General features: G+C 44.2%; 1 protein-coding gene across 11 annotated transcripts in view; it reads left to right on the top strand.

Moving 5' to 3' along the window:
* Positions 1–20,189, top strand: part of NFRKB (nuclear factor related to kappaB binding protein) — a 30,948-nt gene extending 10,759 nt beyond the window's left edge. For 10 of the 11 annotated variants that reach the window (XM_006032132.3, XM_025213815.1, XM_025213811.1 and 7 more), the window contains 18 exons: positions 419–599; positions 1,392–1,500; positions 2,010–2,136; positions 2,985–3,050; positions 4,971–5,050; positions 5,128–5,171; positions 6,231–6,291; positions 7,417–7,591; positions 8,839–8,945; positions 9,435–9,558; positions 10,080–10,159; positions 11,119–11,339; positions 11,461–11,740; positions 13,209–13,430; positions 14,002–14,781; positions 16,034–16,140; positions 17,493–17,628; positions 18,586–20,189. In XM_006032132.3, coding sequence (XP_006032194.1) covers positions 419–599; positions 1,392–1,500; positions 2,010–2,136; positions 2,985–3,050; positions 4,971–5,050; positions 5,128–5,171; positions 6,231–6,291; positions 7,417–7,591; positions 8,839–8,945; positions 9,435–9,558; positions 10,080–10,159; positions 11,119–11,339; positions 11,461–11,740; positions 13,209–13,430; positions 14,002–14,781; positions 16,034–16,140; positions 17,493–17,628; positions 18,586–18,711 — 3,026 coding nt within the window. In that variant the 3' untranslated portion in view covers positions 18,712–20,189. The remainder of the gene's footprint in view (positions 1–418; positions 600–1,391; positions 1,501–2,009; positions 2,137–2,984; positions 3,051–4,970; positions 5,051–5,127; positions 5,172–6,230; positions 6,292–7,416; positions 7,592–8,838; positions 8,946–9,434; positions 9,559–10,079; positions 10,160–11,118; positions 11,340–11,460; positions 11,741–13,208; positions 13,431–14,001; positions 14,782–16,033; positions 16,141–17,492; positions 17,629–18,585) is intronic. The other variant, XM_006032133.3, reaches the window with a different exon arrangement.
* Positions 20,190–22,981: the final 2,792 nt, after the last annotated feature.

Below are 22,981 nucleotides of genomic sequence, written 5' to 3'. Positions count from 1 at the left end.
TTCTCTTAGCCTCTCCTCAGAAATCAGGTGCCCCAGCCCCCTAACCATTTTTGTTGCTCTCTGCTGGACTCCCTCCAATTTGTTCCCCATCCTTTCTGTAGTGGGGGCCAAAAATGGACACAGTACCCCAGATGTGGCCTCACCAGTGCAGAATAGAAAGGAAGAATCACTTCCCTAGATCTGTTGGCAACACTCCTACTGATGCAACCCAGCATGCCATTAGCCTTCTTGGCAACAAGGGCACACACACTATTGGCTCATATTCAGCATATTGTCCACTGTAATCCCCTGGTCCTTTTCTGTGGAGCTGCTGCTTAGCCAGTTGGTTCCCAGCCTGTACTGATGCATGGGATTGCTCCTTCCTAAGTGCAGGACTTTGCTTTTCTCCTTATTGACTTCTTTGTCCTTTTATCTAAAGCCTTGTTTGACCTTGCAACTCTCAAGAAGAAGGTGAAAGAAAAAGAAGAGAAGAAGAAAAAGAAGCTGAAGGTGATTAAATCTGAGGTGGAAGATTTGGCTGACTCCCTTAGCAATGCTGAGGGAATCCCACCAATATCTCAGGACCTGTCCCCTCCCCCTCTGCCATCTGTTAAAGAAGAGTAAGTGGTTCCAAGGAAGGTTCTGTGTGTGTGACAGACATAGAAATAAGTGAGGGTCTTGTACTCACTATTAACTTCATTAAGGTTCTTTTAAAGTCACCACTTGTGCAGGCTGTGGTACATTAAATGCATAAGAGCAAGTGGAGATGATGTATAATCAGTCCTTTTTTAAGTCATTCTGTTTAAAGAGATCTGTCAATGGAAAAATAGATAAAAGGAAAACCCTCTGATCTCTTTTATTGACAAAAATCATTCTCCATGATTTTTTTGCAACATGATTAAAATTGTGAATGAAGATCAGACATTAAAACCCATGGTGTTCAAGTTTATCAAATTCCTGATACTATACACCTGAAACATGAGGAACCCACTTGATAAATTGAGCTAGTAGTATTTTTAATTAATCTACTCGCAAAGCTGCTAAAATGAGGTGGTATTGTGGGTCACTAAATTTGGTGAGGTATATTGGCATAGCCCTGTGCACTTTTCAAGATAGTAATGGCTACAGGTACTGCAGCTCAGGTTTGAGGTACATTGGCAAGGCTATGGAATATGTTGCTTCTAACCAGCATTTAGCCAGTCTCAGCTCATTCAACCGCAACTGGGGAAGTCAGAGCTGTGTCCTATTATGAGCTTATGTCCCTGTCCAGGTGTGGATGGTATTTAGGTAATAACCTGGAGGTTGTTTGCCTCTGTTTTTGAAGGATGGTGTGGGAAGACTGCTGTTATTATATAGTATTGATTCTAATTTTGGCTGTTTAACTTTCAGTGGTTGTGTTCCTTTACTTTCAGACCTCTTGAAGACATCAAGCCATGCCTTGGAGTAAATGAAATCTCTTCTAGCTTTTTTTCTCTCCTTCTGGAGATCCTGCTTATAGAAGGACCTGCTAGTCTCTCTGTGGTAAGAATCCACTCGCTCCCTGTTCTAGAAACCTTTCTAGGCGTAGCAAACTTGGAGTTTACCAGTCAAGGACTGGAATTCTCTGCTAGTTATGAGTATCAGTGATTTCACACCAGAGTGGTTCCCTAGAATCATGCGTATAAGTCTTGTTAAGTGAATACTCTGATAAATTTGTAATGGTTTGTAATCTCAGGCAAGTTTAGCATGCTATTCAAAAGAAATGTTGAGCCATTTAACTCTAGATCTTTTCTCCCACCCTTCTTCCTGTCAATCTCTTCTCAATAAGCTTGTTTTTTCCCCACGTTACGACTAATCTCGATGTTAAAGCTTCCCCTTTGCAGCTTTTGCTGTCTAAAATATGTTCTTCCTATATCTGTCTTTTCAAAACTCCGCTGTTTATATTTTTCTGCTTCCTTGTGATTTCTACCTCTGCCATTTATTATTTATTATAATAAAACCTTTTACAGCTTGCTTGAAAGATGCTGTGAATTCACTTCTTTTATTTACAGCTTGAGGATAAAGTCTTGGATTGGCAATCGTCCCCAGCCAGTACCTTAAATAGCTGGTTCTCCTTTGCCCCTAACTGGTCAGAGCTGGTTTTACCTGCCCTGCAATATTTGACAGGTGACAGTAGAGGTAAGACCTCTTATTTAAAATAATAGTTTTGTTTTGTGCTGCAGTTCTACACTGGTCTGTATTTGAGTCCCAGTCAGCAATTAATTCACCAAGGTACTGAAGGTACCGAGTCATTGTTAATGCTGCTTACACCTCTGTGAGGGTGTTGCAACATTGGGATTGTTTGTTTTTTTAGCTTTGCACTCTACTTACTGTATTTTTCCTGATCTCTCTCAAAATGTGTATGAATTGGAATTTGGTGAAAGGTGCCCTGTGGATAGCCAGGAAGACTGCAGCCCCCTGATTAATAAATTATCTATAGACGACGTACAGCTTGGGTGGTGACAGTACATGCTTATCACATCCACAGATGCAGCAAGGCCCTAACACTTGCAGCATGGGGGAAATGCGCTCTCCATGACACACTTCAGTGCTTGGGTTCTTAGTTGTGGCTTTTAAAGTTGGGGGCAGTATTAATATGTATATTTTTATAACAGTGTTTGTAACATGAATACTTTGGGAACTGAACTGAAGAGTTCTAAATTAATCTTACATAGCCAAGAAGCATCCATTGTATGGTAGCAACTTCAGGTTTCTTTCAGTCTGAACTGGATTTGAACTGACAGCGTCAGTGAAGGTTCAGTATCTTGTGCTTCTGCTCTCTGGGGTTTGCAGTGCCAACCTTAAGTTGCTAATATACCCTCTAGCACCTTCAGCAATGACATATGTAGAGATGTGGTTAGCTAATCCGTTAAAGTGCCTTGTTCATCATTGCAAATCTAATTTGGCAGCTTTAAACGTAGCTTAGAATTTTCCATGTGTATCTTTGTAAAGCATTGGACATGAAAACCACATCTTTTTAATTGCAGATGTTCCTCCCAGTTTTTCTCCATTTGTTGAATTCAAGGAAAAATCCCAGCAGTGGAAATTGCTTGGTCAGTAACTTGTTCCCTGCCTTGTTTTTATAATAGTTAAGGTTGGATGTTTTTTCTAGGTGTCATGTTTCAGCTACTTCAGTGTTCAGCACCTCTGTCTTTTTTTAGCCGGCAAGGCTTTTCTTGTCTCATCAGTAAGGTCAGGAGGAGAGATTCGGGTATATTTGGGTAAAGTGGGATATGACAGCTTCCTTAGTGTTGCTGACCTGACTGTCCCTTCTCTTCTCTTCCAGGCTGCTAAAACATCTCATATATTTGCTCTTTTTTCTATTGGCTTACTTCTAAGGAGCACTAAGTATACTGCACACACTGATGAATTAAGCTCCTCTATGAGACAGAACAGTACAACTGTCTCCATTTTAAAAGGAGAACCGAGACACACCCTCCCCCCCCCCCCCCCCCCCGCACATGTGCAGGTAAGGGCACGAAGGGATCTAATGTGTAATCCACACAATCCTGCCTCCTGCATGCCACGCGACTGTGGGATCGCACATTAGATCCTATTGTGCCTTTACTGCTGGTTCAGGGAAGCCTGATCCTGGGCTCCCCCTGCATCATCAAGAAATAGGCTCCTGCATCTGGAAACCCCCTCTGCTGATGGGCTGCCAGCTGTGGGACATCCCACGCACCCCCTGGGGCTGGGATATCACAGCAGTGCCCCACATGGGGTGCAGCCAGAACAGAGAGTCCTGTCAGCTGTGGGACTCTTGTCACAGCTGTGCATGGGGCAGTGGTGTGATCTTCCAACCCTGGGGGTGTGTGAGGTGCTCTGCAGCTGGGAGTTCACAGCAGATGTGGTGTCCTAGCTGCTACATGGAGCGCCTCAGTGGCTGAGAGATCACAGCTGCTGCAGTCTCCCAGCCCTGGGACCATTGCCTACATGTGCACACTAAACCTAGATAGAAACCAGCTGTAAAGTTATTACACATTTTTGAGCAATGACCTTATAGCTCGTTGGACCTTTTTAAGGTGCCATAGTTAGTTTGCACATGTAGCCAGTCTAAATTTATCATGCAGTTAGCCAGGTAATTGTGTAATAGTTATAACATGTAGAGGGGACGTGAGATGCAGATTGATAAGGAGCTTGCCCAGTGAGTTAATGGTACAGCTGGCAGCAGAACCCAGGCCTTTTGTATTCTAATTCTATGTTTACTTATCCAGCCAAATTTCGTATCTTAACCACAGTGATCCTTGCTTAAATTTGAACTTGGGAAGATACTCTTCCAGATCCTTGTTCTCAGAATTATGGTAGTGGGGCTGTTGCACTCCCTTTTGCTGAGGGATTTGGGTTCACTTGCACCATTTAGCATGCCCTACTTCATTCACCATCCTTTTCCTGCTCAGGCAAAAGCTACAGTTTTAATCCTTTCACAGCTGAATTACCAGCAGTACTTAGCTGCTTTGAAAAGCTGAAACTGTAACTGTTGCTGAAGATTGGACTCCATAGGCAGATTTAGGATTTTGAAAAGAGTTAAAATAGTCCGCAGGGCTGTGAAATAAGAGAACAGTAGCTAAATTGCTAAAGAAAGAATAGCTTGATTAGTGGAACATCAGAGCATTACAAAGGAGAGGTGGATCATTAATACCTGTTGAGTGAAGAGCAATTAACAGGAAAAAAATAGATTCTAATGAGCTATGAAATCAGTTGACTCTCTCAGGGCTGTGCCTGAATAAAAATGCCACTGCTGCTATTCTGGATGGAAAATCAGCTATCCTGCTTAAGACACGCACCCCAATTTTGGACGGCTAATTTTGTGGGGGATGGTGCATGTGGTATGCAAGTAAATATGGTAATTGAGGTATGTCTGCTGTGATCTAAACTTGAGGGAGGTTTTGGACACTAATGGAAGAACAAGCAGCAGGGTGCTAGTTACAAAAAGTGACTCTTATTGCCTCTTTCCTTTGGTGTTTTTGTACCAGGCTCTTCCCAAGACCTTGAGAAGGAATTGGCAGCACTTTTTCAACTCTGGTTGGAAACCAAAGACCAGATGTTTTTCAAGGTGAGGCAGAGACTCTCTTAGTAGTGCTGATCCCAGCTGCTTATGCACCTGTCTGACGTTTCTTTGTTTCTCGATAGGAAAATGAAGACAGTCCAGATGCCACCACACCAGTTCCCAGGGTGTAAGTATATGGTACTGAGGTAGCCGGAAACCCTGGTCCCATGAAAAATGCTATAGCTGTGGAGTTCAATACTCAGGCCTGTGAGCCTAAATCACTGTATCTGCAGTAGATATTACTATGTGCACTGCCCTCTGAAGAGCTGGTGAAAGCACCACTTGGCTTGTGGCAGTTGCTTAAGTGATGACGAAAAATTATCCCTCCTCTTTGTCAGCTTACTGCAGATAGCTACCCCAGAGGTCTTTGAGTCGTTGCTGACTTTACTGATGACATAAATAAGCCTTGCAGATCCAGTACAGCCTCAGGAGAGTGAGCTGGATTCTGTCCTATTTTATGCACTACCAGCATGAGTTCATTTCTGATTATGTAATCTTCACTACTAGTGATGATATATTGGCGGTAGAAAGAACACAGCTGGGATTTCAAATCCCAGGTGTAATTAAGTGTTCTGGCCAGATTCCTACTCTGGAAATTTACTTTCTGCTTCCCTAAGCTCCTTCTACCCTTTTGATTAAATGGGAGGGGCTTGGGGTATTTTTTTTTTTTCCCTAGTGCTGGATTGATTGTTTTTGTTATGGCTGTGCATTGTTAACAGAAGCTACAGTCTAGCAGCGGCAGCATTTTGATGGTCCCATATTATGGATACACAGTGTGTGAAAAGATGCTCGTAGAAATGTGAAAGAGCTTTCTGTATTCTGATAAATCCACCTCACAGGGAGATTCAAATATCCCCATGTTATAGAAACATAAATTGGGCTGCGGAGAGACAAAATGACTTTTCCCAGAGTTTTCCAGATGGACTAAGGGGCAGAAGCCAAGTTTCCTGACTCTCAGTACCATTCTCTAATCTTTAGTTGGTCCCCACCTTTCTCCAGATACAGTCTAGAGAACACTAAGTTCTGTACAGAGCATTTCATCCTTATAAATGTAAGCTCATTCAGAATCAGTTTCTTCTCATGTAGATATAGTTGCAGAGAGGGTGTAAGGAGTTTGTCCTATATGATGTCATTTGGCTGCAGTTTGTCTGTAGTCACTCAGTGCTGATGACGATCTTTGTTTCAGAAGGACTGACTATGTAGTCCGACCCAGCACTGGGGAGGAGAAATGTGTCTTCCAGGAGCAGGTGAGGAGAGAATACTCTTTGTTTTAACATGAATGGCCTTAAAACTGAATTTGCTTAGGGTGAGGTGGATCCATAGCCTGATCTGGAACAAGAATGATTTACTACAAACTTAAGCGAAAAAGTGTTGCTGTAACAAACATGCTGCCTTTACATGGCTGCTGCAGTTACTAGCTGAATCATGCTGCACTGAGAACATAGCCTGGCCGTTTCTGCTCCAAATACAGCAGTGTTATTCCCACGAGGTATAAAAGAGCAAATCTATTCAGATCAGTAATGCCAGAATTTGTATCCCTATTGGAGCTTCCAATACTTGAAGGTGACTTAGCCACGTGCACCTGAGCTAGTCTGAACTGAAGCAGCACAAAACAAGTGGTGTATGCATGTGCACGCAGACTGGGCAGCTTTATTTGTAGCACTTGTTAGTTCCAATATGTCTTTTCAACTAGCAGTCCATTTAAGAATTTATGTATACTGTGGAGCAGATATTCACCTGTTCTGTATGTGTGCCCACTGATACGGGCGGGTCTGTGAAAGCCCAGGTATGGATCTGGAGATCTTTGCCAAATGACAGTAGAAAGGATTGGGAGGATGTGTTTAGATGTGGATGAGAATCCTCGCTAGCTTCTCTTAACTGTTCAGACTCCTTTCCTTTGCTAAAAAGAAACTAAGCTGATGGAATTGCCCTTCCATGTCTGGAGTCTAAATGATTTCAAATTTATGATAGTACCTTAATTTCTACCATGACTAGTGTACTTCACACTTACCTCCTTGACCCTGATCGGGCTGCTTGCATTAACAGGCTGAAACGCAGCAAGACTTGTTTTTCTTAAAAATAAGTCTCATGTTAACATGGTGTCCCATATACTGAGGTCTGGGAAGTGCTTGTGGTTGGGTGCTTCAAAGAGAGGCTTGAGAAACCCTAATGCACTTCATTGTGTAGCACTGAATCAGAAGAAATAGCTGATATTTGTTTTAAGGCTTGAAGTGTGAGAAATGTCAGTGATTTCATGCTTGCTACAGGGTAAATGCTGGTATAAAATAACTGCCATGCTCATAAGTAGCTAATAAGATGTCTTTACTATGTAACTTATTCTCCACTGTTCCCCTTTTATTCCCTACTTGCAGGAGCGCTACCGTTACAGCCAGCCCCATAAGGCCTTCACCTTCCGCATGCATGGCTTTGAGTCAGTTGTTGGCCCTGTGAAGGGCGTGTTTGACAAGGAGACCTCATTGAACAAAGCTCGAGAGCATTCTCTCCTGCGATCAGACAGGCCAGCATATGTCACTATCTTGTCCCTTGGTAAGGCAGTAGCACTCTTTGCAGTACAACTTTTTATGATACTGTTTAATTCAAATTGCATCACATGGGGCTTTGCACAGCTAGCTTGTAATAGTAGAATGGAATTAGGTGACCTAAGCAAGAAAGAAAAGATGCTTGAAATAAGGTATTAATAGGGTGATTCAGAGAGCTTGTTCCAGATGACAGAACAGAAGAGACTTGCTTTTCGGTCTGTGTTGATCTGCGAGTAAGAAGTGGGGAGGAGAGTGAAGGAGAGATGCACAGATGTGGAGCCTGGCTAGGAGAAGTGCTCAAAGTATTAGAAAAACAGCAGAGGTGTTTTTGAACTGTGTCCTGGTACAACGGTCCTGTGCAGAATGGTTTGGATATGTGCAGTGACATAAACATATGACCTTCCTGCGTGAGAAGGTGGAGGTCAGAGTTGTTCATATGTGGGACTTAGATGTGGCTGAAAAGGAAACTGCTAGCCAAGATAGGAAAGGTTAATACGGGACTAGAGTGGGAGTACACCTAGTATCGCTCTCATAATCTAATGCTTGCTTTTAGCTCTCTGGAATAGCATTTTGTCTGGGATTTGTTGGGGGCGGGGGGGGAGGTTGTGCCCATTGAAGAAAAAAGTATGAACTTTACAGATCTTCCATTAGTTTGGAAAGAGCCTGTTGCAGACTAGTGATCCAGGGGGTTTAGCTCATGTCTGAGTGTGCAGTATGTTTTTTGTCACAGCATACTTCCCTTTGGAGGAGAGAGCTATCTTTCTTGTGACAGAAGGGCTGCAGTGCAGGTAAAGCTAGATGTGACTCATGGCTGCCCCCTGGCTGTAACTGAGTGGGAGACAAAGGCTATCAATTTCAGACTTTTATTGTTCAAGTGATCTCTATTCATTTACTGAGGAAAATTCAGATGGGAGCAGGTAGGAGGATAGAAGGTATTTTTGCACTTAAATCATTGAATAACAGGACATGATGATCATGTCCTAGCTTGGGCTCCTCTCCATTTGTCATAGTGGTCCTCTGTCTTTGGGTACCCTAGTTTGTGGCAGAGCTATGAAGGTGATAGAGCTCAGACTCCCGAGGTCATTTCTCTAACGCCCAGGCCAGCAAGTGTTGAAGATGCTGCATATGAATAGTTCTTTATAGTCTGCTCAGTCATAAGTATTAATGGGTTCTGGGAAGGTATTCCTGGATAGAGCTTAGTCAGAGGAAGAGCCTTTCAGTTTTCCTGATAGAGCCTAAACTTTCTCTTTTCAGTGAGGGATGCAGCAGCCCGCCTTCCTAATGGAGAAGGAACACGTGCTGAAATCTGTGAACTGCTTAAAGATTCCCAGTTCCTGGCTCCTGATGTCACCAGTGCCCAAGTAAGTTAGACAAAAATAATCCGTATAAAGCTCAACATACTTACATTTCAGAAACAAGTATTCCTCCTAAAGCGTGCACTGTTCAGAAAAGGCATTATTCAGTGACTCAGTAGCTTGTGGCTCATTGATTTGGAAATGGGATCTGTGTACCATTTTACTGTGGTACTACAACACACTCGCCTTGTGCTCTGGAGGACTAAAGCACAGATAGTAGGCTATATGTGTCCCACCAAGTTAATACTGTGGTCTACAGCTTCTTGTATTAAGTAGGGGGTCATTGCCTACAGAGACTCCATCCAGGTAAGGCTCCATCTGAATAGCAGGTAACATCCTACATAGTCATTTGCATTTCAAAGGCTGCACCTCCTTATTCAAAAGAAGGTTGCTAACAATTTGTAAGATTCATACTCCTCACCATTTATCAGTATGACCATTGTTGGGCCAAACTTGGGCTCTTTAAGTTATTGTGAGTTTTGACTTTTTATCCAGGTTAATACAGTGGTTAGTGGTGCTCTGGACCGGCTCCATTATGAGAAAGATCCTTGTGTGAAATACGACATTGGACGTAAACTGTGGATATATCTGCACCGGGACAGAAGTGAAGAGGAGTTTGGTAGGTCCTGACTTGTTAATATAGTTGTTTTTACCTTAGTAGAAATTAAAACTTTAAAAAACTCATTTAATTTCCATTTTTCAAGCTGCTTGTGGATGAAGTAACTGATAGTCAGTCTTCTTTCCCTCTTTAGTCACTTTCTGATCCTGATGAAACCATTTCATTCACAGTTAAATTGATCTATGGAATAATATAACAAAGTGAAAGACTAGACTATTTAGTCAGAAAAATTATGTTCCATGCACAAGAAATGTGTGTCCAGACATGTATGCATAACTGTGATGATTGAATATTCGATTGTTAGTGCATTTCATGCATATTTCTTACTAATGGTCTTCCTTGTTTCTAAACAGGCTACCAGGTCTTTTAGTTTGTTATATTATGAAGTTGATTTGTTACTGACAGTTTCTGATTATAGTGTCTCAAAATGAAGGTACAGCGATGAATGAATGGTGCTGTGGCTCTGCTCCGTCCGTTTCAGTCTCTGTTCAGGGATTGTAATTGATTGTTCTTGTTTACAGAGCGGATTCACCAAGCTCAGGCTGCTGCAGCAAAGGCCAAGAAAGCCCTTCAGCAGAAACCTAAACCTGCAGCCAAGACAGTAAGTTGTCTTGTTTAGGGATAGAATGATTTGGGGAATTGGGACTGGGATACAGAGTTATTGGGTCAAATATAGCTCCTGTCCCTAGTGGTACAGAATAACTGCCGTCAACTGGACCTAACATTCATGTATACAGAATGAGTTGGTGATTCGTAGTCCCAAGAACATGGATGTTTCCTTTGGAAACAAAATCTCCACCATGACTGGCATTAATTGTCAGCTGTGTTGGTGGTCACAACTGAAAGGCCATGGAAACTGAACTACACTCCCTGCCTTGGGTATCGACCTCCACAGCTCATGGTTGAGGCTCATGTGTGCACGTGTGTGTGTTACATGCCTTTCTGTTGCCCGTGCTATAGGCCTGTGGATAAATAGGAGACTTGGCTTTCCACAACTCTTGGTCTAGAATTCATTTATTGACATGAAATTAATTTAAAAAAATTTAAGTGACATCTTCAACTAGTGAATTAGCCAAATAGCAGGAACATAAGAATTGCTCTACTGAGTCAGACCAATGGTCCATCTACCCCAGTACCTTGTCTTTGTCAGTGGCAGGCGTGGCTGTTACAGAGGGAGAACAGGGAGATCTATCCTGTTTTCAGTACCTGCCTGGCATCCACCATTATTGATTTAGAGCTGACAGAGGAAGCATCTGCAACTTTTCTCTTCCATAGCTGTTAAGAGGTGGGAGGATTGGGTTGCATGGGAGACATGAACTCTTTATACATCCACCACTGTTAAAGTGCAGTCCCCTCAGAACAGCAATAGCGAAACTTCTCAAAGCCCCCTGTGCCATAATGGTAGAAAAGAGGATCGTCACCTCTTATTTCAGGGTCCAACTCTGTGGGTTCATTCATGTCTGTAGAATGTGGTGTTCCAGTTTAAGGTTTCCCATGCACAGCAGGTGACCTGGGCAGTTTTCCACAAGGAAGCCCACCCTAATTATGATTCTGTTGCAGAAATCTAGTAGTAAAGAGAGCTCTGTGAAAGCGCTCCCCAGCAGCACTTCAGAGCCAGGCCAGCTGAGCCTCAGTGACTCCAGCATGCCACCAACCCCCGTGACTCCTTTGACTCCCACCACACCAGCATTGCCAGCAACACCCATTTCACCCCCACCAGTTTCTGTGGTTAGCAAGAATGTGCCTAGTGTTGGACCAGAGCCAGCTAAACCCAACCAAAGGTAACATTTCTTCTTTTACTTTTCCTCTGTCAACAAATATCAAGTTTATTACCACATGAGCACTGTTGGTTTCTCTCATCTCCTTTCTGCATTAATCTAGTGACTTTCCATTTATCCATAGCGTTCTTTTAGTGTCATCCCCTGCCATGCCGCAGCTCGGAACACTTCTTTCCACAGCTCAGAGCGCACAGACACAAGCTGGGCCACAGCCGCCACCTCCTACCCGGGTGGTAAGCCATACTGCTTCCTCAGGGCTTCCACAGGTCCGTGTAGTGACTGCACAGTCCAGCCTCCCACCTGCATCTCAGCAAGCCCCTGTGGTAACACAGCAACAACAACCTGCATCAGTGCCTCAGATCCGCGTTCCAGCTACAGCCACTCAAACCAAAGTACTGCCACAGGTGAGAGTGGTGATGTGGGAAGCATGGGCCAAGTCTAGTGCCTTTTATCATGATGGATCCTGTAGCATTAGGAGTTACAGGTATCAAGTGCCCACTTCTAATAGACAGTTGCATCTGGAGTGGAACAAATGAGCTCTGCACAGGTGCTCAGTATTTTTATCCTTCATTTATTTGATTCCTAGAGTGTAAACAGAACTCAGTCATTGGAAAAAGTCCAAAGAACCTGCTATGTAAGACCAAGCAAATGATGACTGGGAAAGGAAGCTGAGTACAGGGGTCATTGGGAGTAGGAAGACAATTCCTGGAAGAATAGGTTTTAAGAATTGTGTGAAAGATGGCCTTAGTGAAGGCAGTGTGAGGAGGAGGTTGTTTGGTAGACAAGGAGTGAAAAAGAAAATCAGAAAATGGAGGAGGAAAAGGAGGGACAAGGTTTAAGGCAGTAAGAGATAAGCTTGTGAAGGGACTCAAGCTAGAGTGTTGACACGATCAGAGTGACCTGCCAGGAAGGTGAGGTTTGTTCTGGCTGGAAATTGCAGAGGTGAGAGGTGGGGAAGCCAGAGGGAGGGTAATTACAAAAACCAGTGATAGGTGAGGTTTTGGGAACCAGGAAGGTTCCTCTTGTGACACTTATATAGTGCAATAGGACCCTAATCCCTAGGTGTCTTTGGGCACCACAGCAATACAGATAATTACAAAGTTGTGAAGTCACAAAGTGACTGATACCAGCGGCAGAAACTGGGCAAAGGATGCATGTCCTTAATAACAGCGGTGCTCAAATTCTGGCCCACAGACCAGTTCTGACTCTCAAAGCCGTGTTATCTGGTCTGTCGGCCTCCCCAGGGGTCTGAATATTTGGCAGTGAGGGAGCAGTGGCGCTGTTAATTGCCATTCACTTGCTGCCAAATTTCTAGACCTCTTGGGTGTCCTGCCACAGCCAAATCAAGCGCATGAGGTTGAGTTGGTATGCAGACTGGCCCTGCACCCCTCATCTGGCCTACAGGGCCAGAAGATTGAGCCCTCTGCTTTATAGTAAGGAGGAAGAAATAATAGGGTGGAGGTAAAAGGGGAGATAGCAGATTGTAGAGTTGTCTGAAGATAAGAGTGTTTCAAGAGGAAAGATAGTTTGATTTGGGGAACCTTAAAGGTGGCTGGAGGTCTGAGGAAAAGTAAGAGGCAGCAGGAAAGTTAGAATGGGGGAACAGCTAATGCTGTCCATGTGGGTACCAACATTTTAGTCTTGTACACTTGGCAGTATGGATTTCTGCAGTACAGATTTGTGGGTAGACTGGGGTGTTTCAAAACTGTGAAGAAGAGAGTATCAGATAAGGATTTGGAGATAGGAGAGGTGCATAGATTGGATCAGGTTGAAAGTTCCAGTCAACCTGGGCAATGTGGGATCAAGCAGAATAAAGGTGTGATGGAGCCAAGTACCTTACCTGTGAACATGTCTCTTTTACCTTCACATTAGGCTGTTATGACCCTACCAGTGAAAGCCCAAACCAGCCCAGTGCAGGTGCAGCGATCAGGAGCTTCTGTGACGGGACAGACGGGCATCACTGTGACAGGCCTCTCTGCAGCACCCAGTCCCACAGTAAAGCCAGTAACCAGCTCTCCTGGCAGCTCTGCACCAAGCTCCTCCTCTACCACCACGGTCATCCAGAATATAGCTGGCCAGAACATCATCAAGCAGGTGAGAAGTGCATGGTAGAGAAGTGGCCTCTGTAAGCTATCTATTTCCTGTTTATTGTGGTCTGGCAAAGGGCCGGGGTATCCAGATGTGAACAGCTAGTGCAAGATGCATTGAGTTCCTTACTGTTTGAGTTTATTGCCCACACAAATTCAGGCAGTTTATGGCTTGCCATAGTTGGGTGCCATTTGCAAACGTCAGTGCCTCATTTGCAACGCAATTGGGCATGTTTACAAGTAAGATTAGTTGGTATGAAATGTGCAGGCACCCCATGGAAATTGTGATCCTTTGATTCACAAGCCCAGAATGTTGGCTGTTCTCTCCCCTCAACTCAGTTGCAAGGAGACTGGCTCCAACCATCTGTCTCTCTTGTGGTGGGAAGGGCCATCTAATGAGTGAGCTGTCAAAACCTTTTCCAGCATCACATCATGCTCTAGCATCTTGTTGGAGCATTGATCCAGTTCTGAGAGGAAGAGAGAAGAACACCATCTGCTGAAAGACAACATTTTTTTTGCATTCTGGCTGTTTTGGGGCATTTGCTGGTTTGATATAATTATGGCACTTTGCTTTTCAGGTGGCTATTACGGGGCAACTAGGCATGAAGACCCAGGCTGGAAGTGGCATCCCACTCACAGCTACTAACTTTCGGATCCAAGGCAAGGATGTGCTGCGCCTGCCTCCCTCCTCCATCACCACCGATGCCAAAGGACAGACTGTGCTCCGTATCACTCCAGACATGATGGCTACTCTTGCCAAGTCCCAAGTCACTACAGTCAAACTGACTCAGGATCTCTTCACAGCTGCTACTGGAACCAGTGCTACCGGGAAGGGCATCTCTGCAACTTTGCATGTGACATCCAATGCTGTGCAGTCTGCTGATACCCCAGCTAAGACTAGTCCAGCCAGTTCAGCTTCTCCCAGCCCAGCTGGCAGCACAGTAGTTAAAGTAACTCCTGACTTAAAGACTGCAGAGTCAACAAGCTCGGCTTTCAGACTGATGCCAGCTCTGGGCATGACTGTGGCAGATCAGAAGGTCAAAGCTATTACCACAGCAGCATCCACTGAGGCAAAGCCAGCTGCCACCATACGAATTGTGCAGGGGCTAGGGGTTATGCCACCCAAACCTGGGCAGACCATAACTGTAGCCACTCATGCCAAGCCCTCTTCTTCCACAGTAAGCGTGCCTGGCACAGTTCACACCTCAGCAGTCTCTTTACCAACTATGAGCGCCACAGTATCAAAAGCAGTTGCTGTGGCCTCTGGAACAGCTGGCACTCCCATAACCATTGGAACAGGGGCCTCCGCTGTGAGGCAGGTGCCAGTGAGCACCACAGTGGTATCCACATCCCAGGCAGTAAGTTAATTGAGCTTTGTTTGGTTGGGGGGTTCCATCCAGCCATTCAGAGGCTGGCAGTGGGGCAGCCCAGCCACAACCCAGCCTTGCAAGGGAAGGGAGCATGGCCTGGCCCTGCAGAGGGCAATGGGGCATGGCTTGATCCCCTCATGGGGGAGGGTTTCATAGTTGTTAGGGGCTGGAAGGGACCTTACAGATCATTGAGTCCAGCCCCCCTGCACTTGGGCAGGATAGACTGCTGGGGTCATGTGACCCCAGCAAAATGGGCACCAGGATTCTTTTTGAAGAGTTCCAGGGTGGATGACAATACCACCTCTGGGGGGAACCTGTTCCAGACCCTCAGCACTTGACTTGTAAAGAGGTTTTTTCTTAGGTTAAAGAAGTTTGTGACCTGGCCTCAACTAGCCCTGTGAGGGAGGGGGCATGGCTTGGCCCCACAAGGGGAAAGGGGGCATGGCTTGGCTTGTGGGAAGGGGTGGGAAAAGGGGCATGGCCCAGCCCCAACTTGTCCCTGTGCAGCGGGCAGGAAGAGGGGAGGAACAGGATGTGACCCTGATCCAGATATTTTGGGGGAAAGGAGGGCATGACCCAGCCTCATGAGGAGAAGGGGGCACAGCTTGGCTGCACAGAGGGGAAAAGGGGGCTCTGCAAATACGACCCAAAGTTTTTGGCAGGATCACTGTAACCTCCAAAGCCCTGGCAAAGTCTTTTCTTCTTTTAAGCTTGTTTCATTGATAGCACTGTAGCAATGGCTAAAATTCCAAATTCCTGCATCTTGCAGTTCAGTGTTTTTGCTCCAAAATAAGAATCTCTTGAACAGTTATTTCCTTGTATGGGGAAGTTCTTGTTGCCTTCATGATCAGGGAGTTTAGTAAAATTAATACTGTAATTTTCAAGTTTTATGCACAGTCTTTGTAACCTAAAACTGGATCTTGGAAGATACATAAGTGGCCTGTTTCTAGTTTTAGACTTACATGCTTTGAAATTTGGGAGTTAAAATTAAGTAACCATCCTTCCCTGAGAAATACTGCTATAAGAAGGAGCTGGTGATGTGGGGCGGATGGGGGAGTGAAATTTTAATGAGCCAGAAATGGTACAAAAATGTTATCAGCAAATGTAATAATTGTCATTGGTTGCAGAACTGGGTGTAGAAATAAGCAAATGTGGTGCTTGTGCATTGTCAAGCTTGTTCCCTACGTAACAAGCTTTCCACTGCTACCAAAATAACTGAATATGCTTCTGCTTTCCCTAGGGTAAACTGCCAGCCCGAATCACAGTGCCATTATCAGTGATCAGCCAGCCAGTGAAAGGCAAGAGTGTGGTGACTGCTCCCATCATCAAGGGCAACCTCGGAGCCAAGTGAGTATTGTACAGAGAATGGAGAAACCTGCATGGCTTCCAGTGAGCAATGCCTCTTGCACTAAGTGATCTGAAGAGAGGCAATAGAGGATCAGGTTCACGTGTCTGTCTTACATGATTGGAAAAGGACCCTTGTTCAGTGCACTAGTCTGATAACATATCTAATACCAGTCATAATCGCACCTTGTTTGTGCTGAGAAACTACTGCAGAAGTAGCTGTTTCAATGTATGTTCAGTAACATTCTAGTAATAGGCCATTGGTCCTACTAGTGTTGCTGTAGTTAACACCTCCAGACAGAAATTTCCACATGGTGGATTGCAGTTTGCGTGCACTAGGATGACATGTAAGCAATCCATGCCTTTGCAGTCTTCCTAGAGATGTGCTGTGGTGGATGACCATGACTGCCACCAGTGTTACAGTTGCATGACTACATGCAGTTTCTGTGGCTGGAGTACATGGTCAGTTTTTATATAACTTAGTCGCTCAGTATCAGACCTTGCCATCAAATGGGGAAAAATATTTGTACTAAACTAGCACTTAATGTACTAGCTAAGTACAGGTTACAGTTATATCACTGTATGCACTTGATTTTGCACAATAACCTGAGTTCAGTAGAAGCTCTGAGCAACACTTTAGTGTCACAGTATTTATAAATACCGTGTAATGAGGCCATATCAGAATCCTGGACCCAGGCAGCCAGTCCCAGTTAGGAGATCAGGGTAAGTCATCCCCTGAACTAGTGCTACTTGCAGCAAGCCCAGAGTTGCTGAGCTCTGGTCCCAGCTGGGCCGAGTGAAGCAGTTCGGGCAGCCAATCCTCTGAAGCTCCAGGCAGCAAACTGCAGCCCTAAAAGGTAGGCCCAGCCTGCAATATCCTTGTCCTAGCAAAGGTGAAAGTTCTTGTTCCAGACTTATGTATTTCCTTGCTGATCCTTCTGGTTCTGACTCCTCACTCTGACTCTGGCTTCTGATTTTAATAAGACCTTTGGCCTTGCCTGATTCTGGTTCTCACTCTTGATTCTGGTTTGACCTTCAGCTCTGGCTTTTGGCTCCTGATCCTAGTTAACCTTTGTCTTACTCTGTCTCCAGCTATGGCTTCTGACCTCAGCCTGTTTTGACTTGGGCTAAACCCAAATCCATTTCTGATGCCAGACCCCTCCATATCTCTCACTCCTTGGGAAACTGATCTGGACTGTTTGTGCGCTTCATATATCTAACTAGTAGGCAAGGCTGCCCAAATCAGAGTTTCCTAACATACCTGTCCATACAAGTTTTAGGCTGAGGGTTGCTGAGTTTGGGAGATCCTGTCCCATTGCCTCACTACTGATTTCGTAACTGCTTTGTTTTCTCAGCATTAGTGGATTGGGTAGGAACATCATCCTGACTACAATGCCAGCTGGAACCAAGCTGATTGCTGGGAACAAACCTGTGAGCTTCCTAACTGCACAGCAACTGCAACAGCTGCAACAACAAGGCCAGGCCACGCAGGTAAAGGGCACACAGATGAACTGCTTTTTTCTGATGTAGCATCTCCATGAGGGTGTCTCACCTGATATGGGAGATTCTGTGGAAACTTATAGTATCCACTCTGTGAATGCATGTATGTAGCGTCAGCACTTAGCATGTCCGAGGTCTCATCCCATTCCTTTCTGTTGTATATTCTGTCCAGATAGCTGTTTTAAATCTTCACGAACTGAGTTGCTTGATGAGTGGGGGAAAAAAAGCAGGAATAATATTAGCAGACAAACTGTCAACATGCAGGCCTGCCTGCCTTCCTTCCTTCCTTCCTTTGTTCTCAAAAGAGGCTGAAGAGATTTGCCTCTTTTACCTTATACTGCTGTAGCACCTCCTTCTAGACACCTGCACTTCTAACTCCCCCTCTATCCTGGGGTAAATCAACTTTATGCATGAATACCCCCATCCCTGAATTGGGTCTGATGCTGTAGAATACTTTGTGAGCCTTTCCTAATGCTCCTATGGAAAGGTATAGTATCTTACCAGATTCCTTATTCCAGAAAATCTGGGAAGGCAACAGATTTAGGTTTTTGTTCAAATGTCAGTTGAGCCTTTTTCTTTGGAGTTCGTTTGGCTCGCCCCCAGCATTCCCTCTAAGCTGTGCGGTGTGTACAGGCACACTTATATCATGCTGCCAGGTGCACCTGCGCAGCCATGCGTGCCACGCAGCTTAGAAGGAACGCTGCTCCCCACCCTCACAGCATCATCCTGGACCATTTGTGGATGCAATTATCTTGTGGGTGCCAGACACTTCACTGCATGCATTTTGGGAATCAAGTGCTCATGTGGAGGTCATTACTCCCTTTAGCTTTGGTTGTGGTTTGAAGCAAGTGAAGGCTCTGTCCCCAGTCGCAGTGCTTCTGTTTCATAGAGAATCATGACATCAGACTTTGCTCTGGAATGAGTTAAGTGTTCTTTCATTTCAAACAGGTGAGAATTCAAACAGTCCCCGCCTCTCATCTTCAGCAAGGAACAGTGTCTGGTTCTACCAAAGCGGTCTCCACTGTTGTAGTGACAACAGCACCATCTCCAAAGCAGACCCAGGATCAGCAGTGAATGTTGGCGTGCAAATGGATTGCTTTCCAAGACCTTCTCTGATCCAATTTTTCTCCTGTTCATCACCAATCAGGACTTCATAGGTGCAATGACAGACTGTTCGGCCTGCAAGGTAGAAATTTGAGAAGTCCTGTCTGTGCCAAAAGCAACAAATGTTGCTTGCCTGGAGTCAGCATTTTCTGTATGCAGCAGAAATCCCAGTATAACATGTGATGCTGTATTTAAAACCTGAACATTTCAGTCCAGATTTGCAAAACAAGCCCCCTAGCAGTGACCCTACTAGAGAATTTATTCTACTCATCTCTTTCTAGTTGCCCTTTATGCAAACACCAGTCTCTCATTTCAGTATGTTCTGGGTTACCTTAGGTAAATAACCCATGGCCTTCCTTAACCAGTGAAGCCAGCTGTAAGGGGAGCCAGATTTTGTAATTCCCTAAGGTCATGGCCAAGCACATCCTTATTGGAGTCCAGTTGTCTGTTGCGTTTATACTTTGTAGAGGTGATTTTAAAGTTGGTGGCTTGACCACCAGATTTTATTTGGGACATAGCCTGTAGTAGATCCCTAACATAAAATCTATATATTTATTTATTTTATAGCTTTTAAAGACTTGTCCCTGCTTCCTAACCCATATTCCTTGTTGAGGTGCTGTCACGGTTGAACTGAAAAAGTTTTCTTTTTATTGTCTTCACAAAAGCAGGATAGAGAGTCCTTTCCCATAAGCATGCCTGATCAAGGGCACTGCTGTTGTAAAATGGCTAGTAATTATGGGGGGAGGATCAGTATATGTATGTCTTATTGCAAGTGTGAGCACCCAGCAATGGAATAGAAAGAAGAGTCTCTCAAGGAGTTTTCTTTCTTGCATTCCTCACAAGACGACGGAGCCTTTTTCAGTCGGAGAAGACTGCAGTTTGCTTTTAAAGATGGAGAACAAGCTTTCAGCTGTTTGAACTGCATTCTCAGATTCTTGCGGATGACATTTTTAAGCTCACTGGCCTGGCCTCTTTGTTTTGTTTTGTTCTTTATCTTTCTCTGATTTTTTTTTTTTTTTTTTTACCTTGATATACAAGTTGTTTGGATTTTGCACATTACAGATCAGGAAGTTATCTGACTTCTACTTTAGACCAGTTCTGACATCCCCTGGATTCTTTTTCTGAAGGAAGCCAGAGGATACATGGGGCAGAAAGAGAATAAAGATGCAGAAAGCCTTACAGATCTAACTTCCCTCCTGCTTACAAGATTATACCCGCCATCTCTCTTCAGTTCCATACAGGACATTTCATTCTGGCAGGGAAGGCGTTTGACCATACTGTACCATGAACTGAAGTGTGATCATCTAACCTGCCAAGGGCTAATACTCTTCTTCGTCTACATCTGTAAAAAGGTTTCCTTTATGTTGTTTCTCTTGTGTTGTTTCTTTTTTTAATATGAAGTTTGCCTTTGATTTTGTCAGTAAATGTATTCTATTTAAAGAGAAAAACCCTGCTGTTTGTTACCTTCCAGTATTTAGCTGAATTGTGTAAAGCTGGATTCTGCTCAAAACCCTGGGTTGTAGCTCTGTGTTGCTGGCTCAGGTACAGTCAGTAATGTCAGTAAGAGGCTTTGATGGAATTCAGGTTGAGATCTTCTGTGTTGCACAATCTTTTTGAAATGTAACTAACCTGGTTTGGAAAAGTCAGGTACAAAAAAATGGAATTTTTATATAAATCCAAGCCCAAATCAGGATAATCACTTTGTCCTATACCACTCCCAGTCATGTCTAATGTAATGGAATTAAGTATTGGATGCTCCTTACAGCATGTAGTACGGTAGCTTTAGGCTAGGTACAGACATTCAGAAAGCCCGAGGTAGAATCAGTCTAAGTTGCATGGTTTTCTGTAAGCGGTGTAGATTAGGTCCATAGTGAACAGAGCACACATTCACCCTTTAGTGTGTGTGGGGGGGAACAAATCTTACACTGGGTTCCACCCTTTTTAAACTAGTCAATGTGTGCCAAACTTCTGTTCTGGGTATAGACTGGTTTCCGATCATTTATACTAGTAAAAGTGTAACATCTGTATCTGGCCTTAGTGTATCTGGTTGCTGTTAATTAGTTGTATTCTGTGACATAAGAGCTCCTGACATTACTAGGATTCAAAACATAAGAAGCCCATCATATCAGGAACTTTATTGTGGTTGTGAGATTTCACCCCTGCTACAGAGGGATAGATTTACTCTAGCCCAGTCAGGTCAATGATCCAACAGAACTTCTCCCACCTTCTCACATCCTTTTGATGGCTCCAGTTCTGCTTTGTTAATAACAACTGCTAGTAGAGGGAGATTATTTATCAGAATAACGCCTAGAATCTACTAATCAGAGGTCGGGGCTCTATTTGTGTTCAGTGCTATACATACACAATGAAAATAGTCCCTTCCCTGAAGAACATAACCCATAAGTTTTTGTCACCCATCCATTCACTTTTCCCAAGCATGTTAACCTTGGTTCCTCTATCCCCTCAAAATGTTGAAAGTTGTACTCACGTGGGCTAGGTCTTCAGAACCTTGTTTCCTAGCATTTTTGGGGTCATTAAATAGAATGGGTCCTTCATTGCTCTGCTGTAGCTACCGAACATGGGCATGAGCAGCCCTCCTTGGAGTATTGCTGTTCTTACCACCGTTACGTTAGCGTTTGAGGTAAGCTCCTCTTTAAAAGGTGCACAGTGGATGGCCTGGGGGAAGTCTACGCTGATGTTACACATTCTCTCTCTGTCCTTTCGTTCTGCAAAGCCTATAATTTGCAGGGCTCTTGCTTTGGTACCTTTTCATCACTAAATCTAGTGTAAAAATTAGGACGTTGCTATATACAGAAATGCGGGCTGTTTGTTTTCCACTGTGTTAAGAGAGTACAACCAAAGCTGTGAGCCAGTTCTTCTGGATCAAACACCTCTAAGAGCTTGGGAGTAAAAGTGCCTTTATTCCTTCTTCCTCAACCGGTGCCATTGATGCACTTTTTCACACCAAGAACTAATAAACATTGCTCACAAAAAGTGGGCCTATATACATGCCCATCAAACCAATACCTTTCATTGTAACCTGAGCTTGATTTTTTAACAGTTGCTGTTGCTTGATATCATATGCCCCTCACGTTCTTAATATAGGGTACCTTACAAGTGACGAGTTGAGTTGCACAGAAATCTTTGTTAATGAGACACAAACTAGACCCTGATTTAAATGCTTTTAGGGGCCATGTTCCATCTTCAGAATACTTCACTGTCATTCTTGGCCACTGAGACTTGGCCAGAGGCTCATAGGATTTCAGTGACAAATCTAAGCTGAGCATATGGCCATTCCTAACCCCTCTAACTGAACACTGCCTATTTGTAAAATGTGGGCATTTTCCTGCCACATATTATTTACTTAGTGCTGTAGCTATAATGCCAGCTCAGCACCTCATCTCAACACATGCCTTAAAACAGTGATCTCAACCAGCATGCTGTGGCACCCTGGGGTGCCTAACCATCCTTTCAAGGGTGCCACTCGATGTTATTAGCGCTGTTAAGGGAAAGCATGATTGACAAGATAAACCCAGAGATTTCAAAAAAGAACATACTGTGTTAAAAACTTTCTCCCCTGTTGTGATCCGGCTGAGTTTGTTGAAGCAGAATTGCTCTAGTATTTTTCTGTAGTCAAAAAAGGAGTGAAAACTTAACAGCTGGCATTTTCCATAGAGTGCCTCCAGTCTAACAAGGGGTGCCTTGAGTCGAAAAAGGTTGAGACTCACTGCTTCAAAAGCACAAGTAGATAGAATACATACCAAGACCAACCAGAGCAGGCAGTTATGTGGTGAGGGAGAATGTGCTGCTCTTCCACTTCACCCTTGAAAAAAGGAGCCTTGCTTTGCAGGTAGGTTTTATTGTTAAACTTTGGTTTAAACCTGATGCATGAAAAGAAGCAGAGGGCAGGGATGGAATAGTGATACTGTATTATGTAAAATTTTCACAAGTGTCTAAATCAGGAGCTGGCAACCTCTAGCTGCAAAGAGATCTGATCTGCCTTTCAAGGGTCCTATCTGACACCAGGGACTGGTGGCCCAAAACTATGCTATTCTACCCCTCCCCTCCACAGTGAATGCAGCCAGCTGACCGCTTTGGGAGACGGAGACTTCTGGCCTACAGCTACAGTGGGGTAACAAGCTTCTGCCACACCGACAAAAGGCTGCTTATCTACCCCTGGTTTAGATGATTTAAGTGCCCATCCTGCTAAAAATCGCTTCTAAGTCTGTTTATTTGAGCT

This window comes from Alligator sinensis, unplaced genomic scaffold (assembly GCF_000455745.1).
Source record: "Alligator sinensis unplaced genomic scaffold, ASM45574v1 scaffold1153_1, whole genome shotgun sequence".
Lineage (NCBI taxonomy): Eukaryota > Metazoa > Chordata > Crocodylia > Alligatoridae > Alligator > Alligator sinensis.
This window is presented reverse-complemented; position numbering and strand designations above follow the sequence as displayed.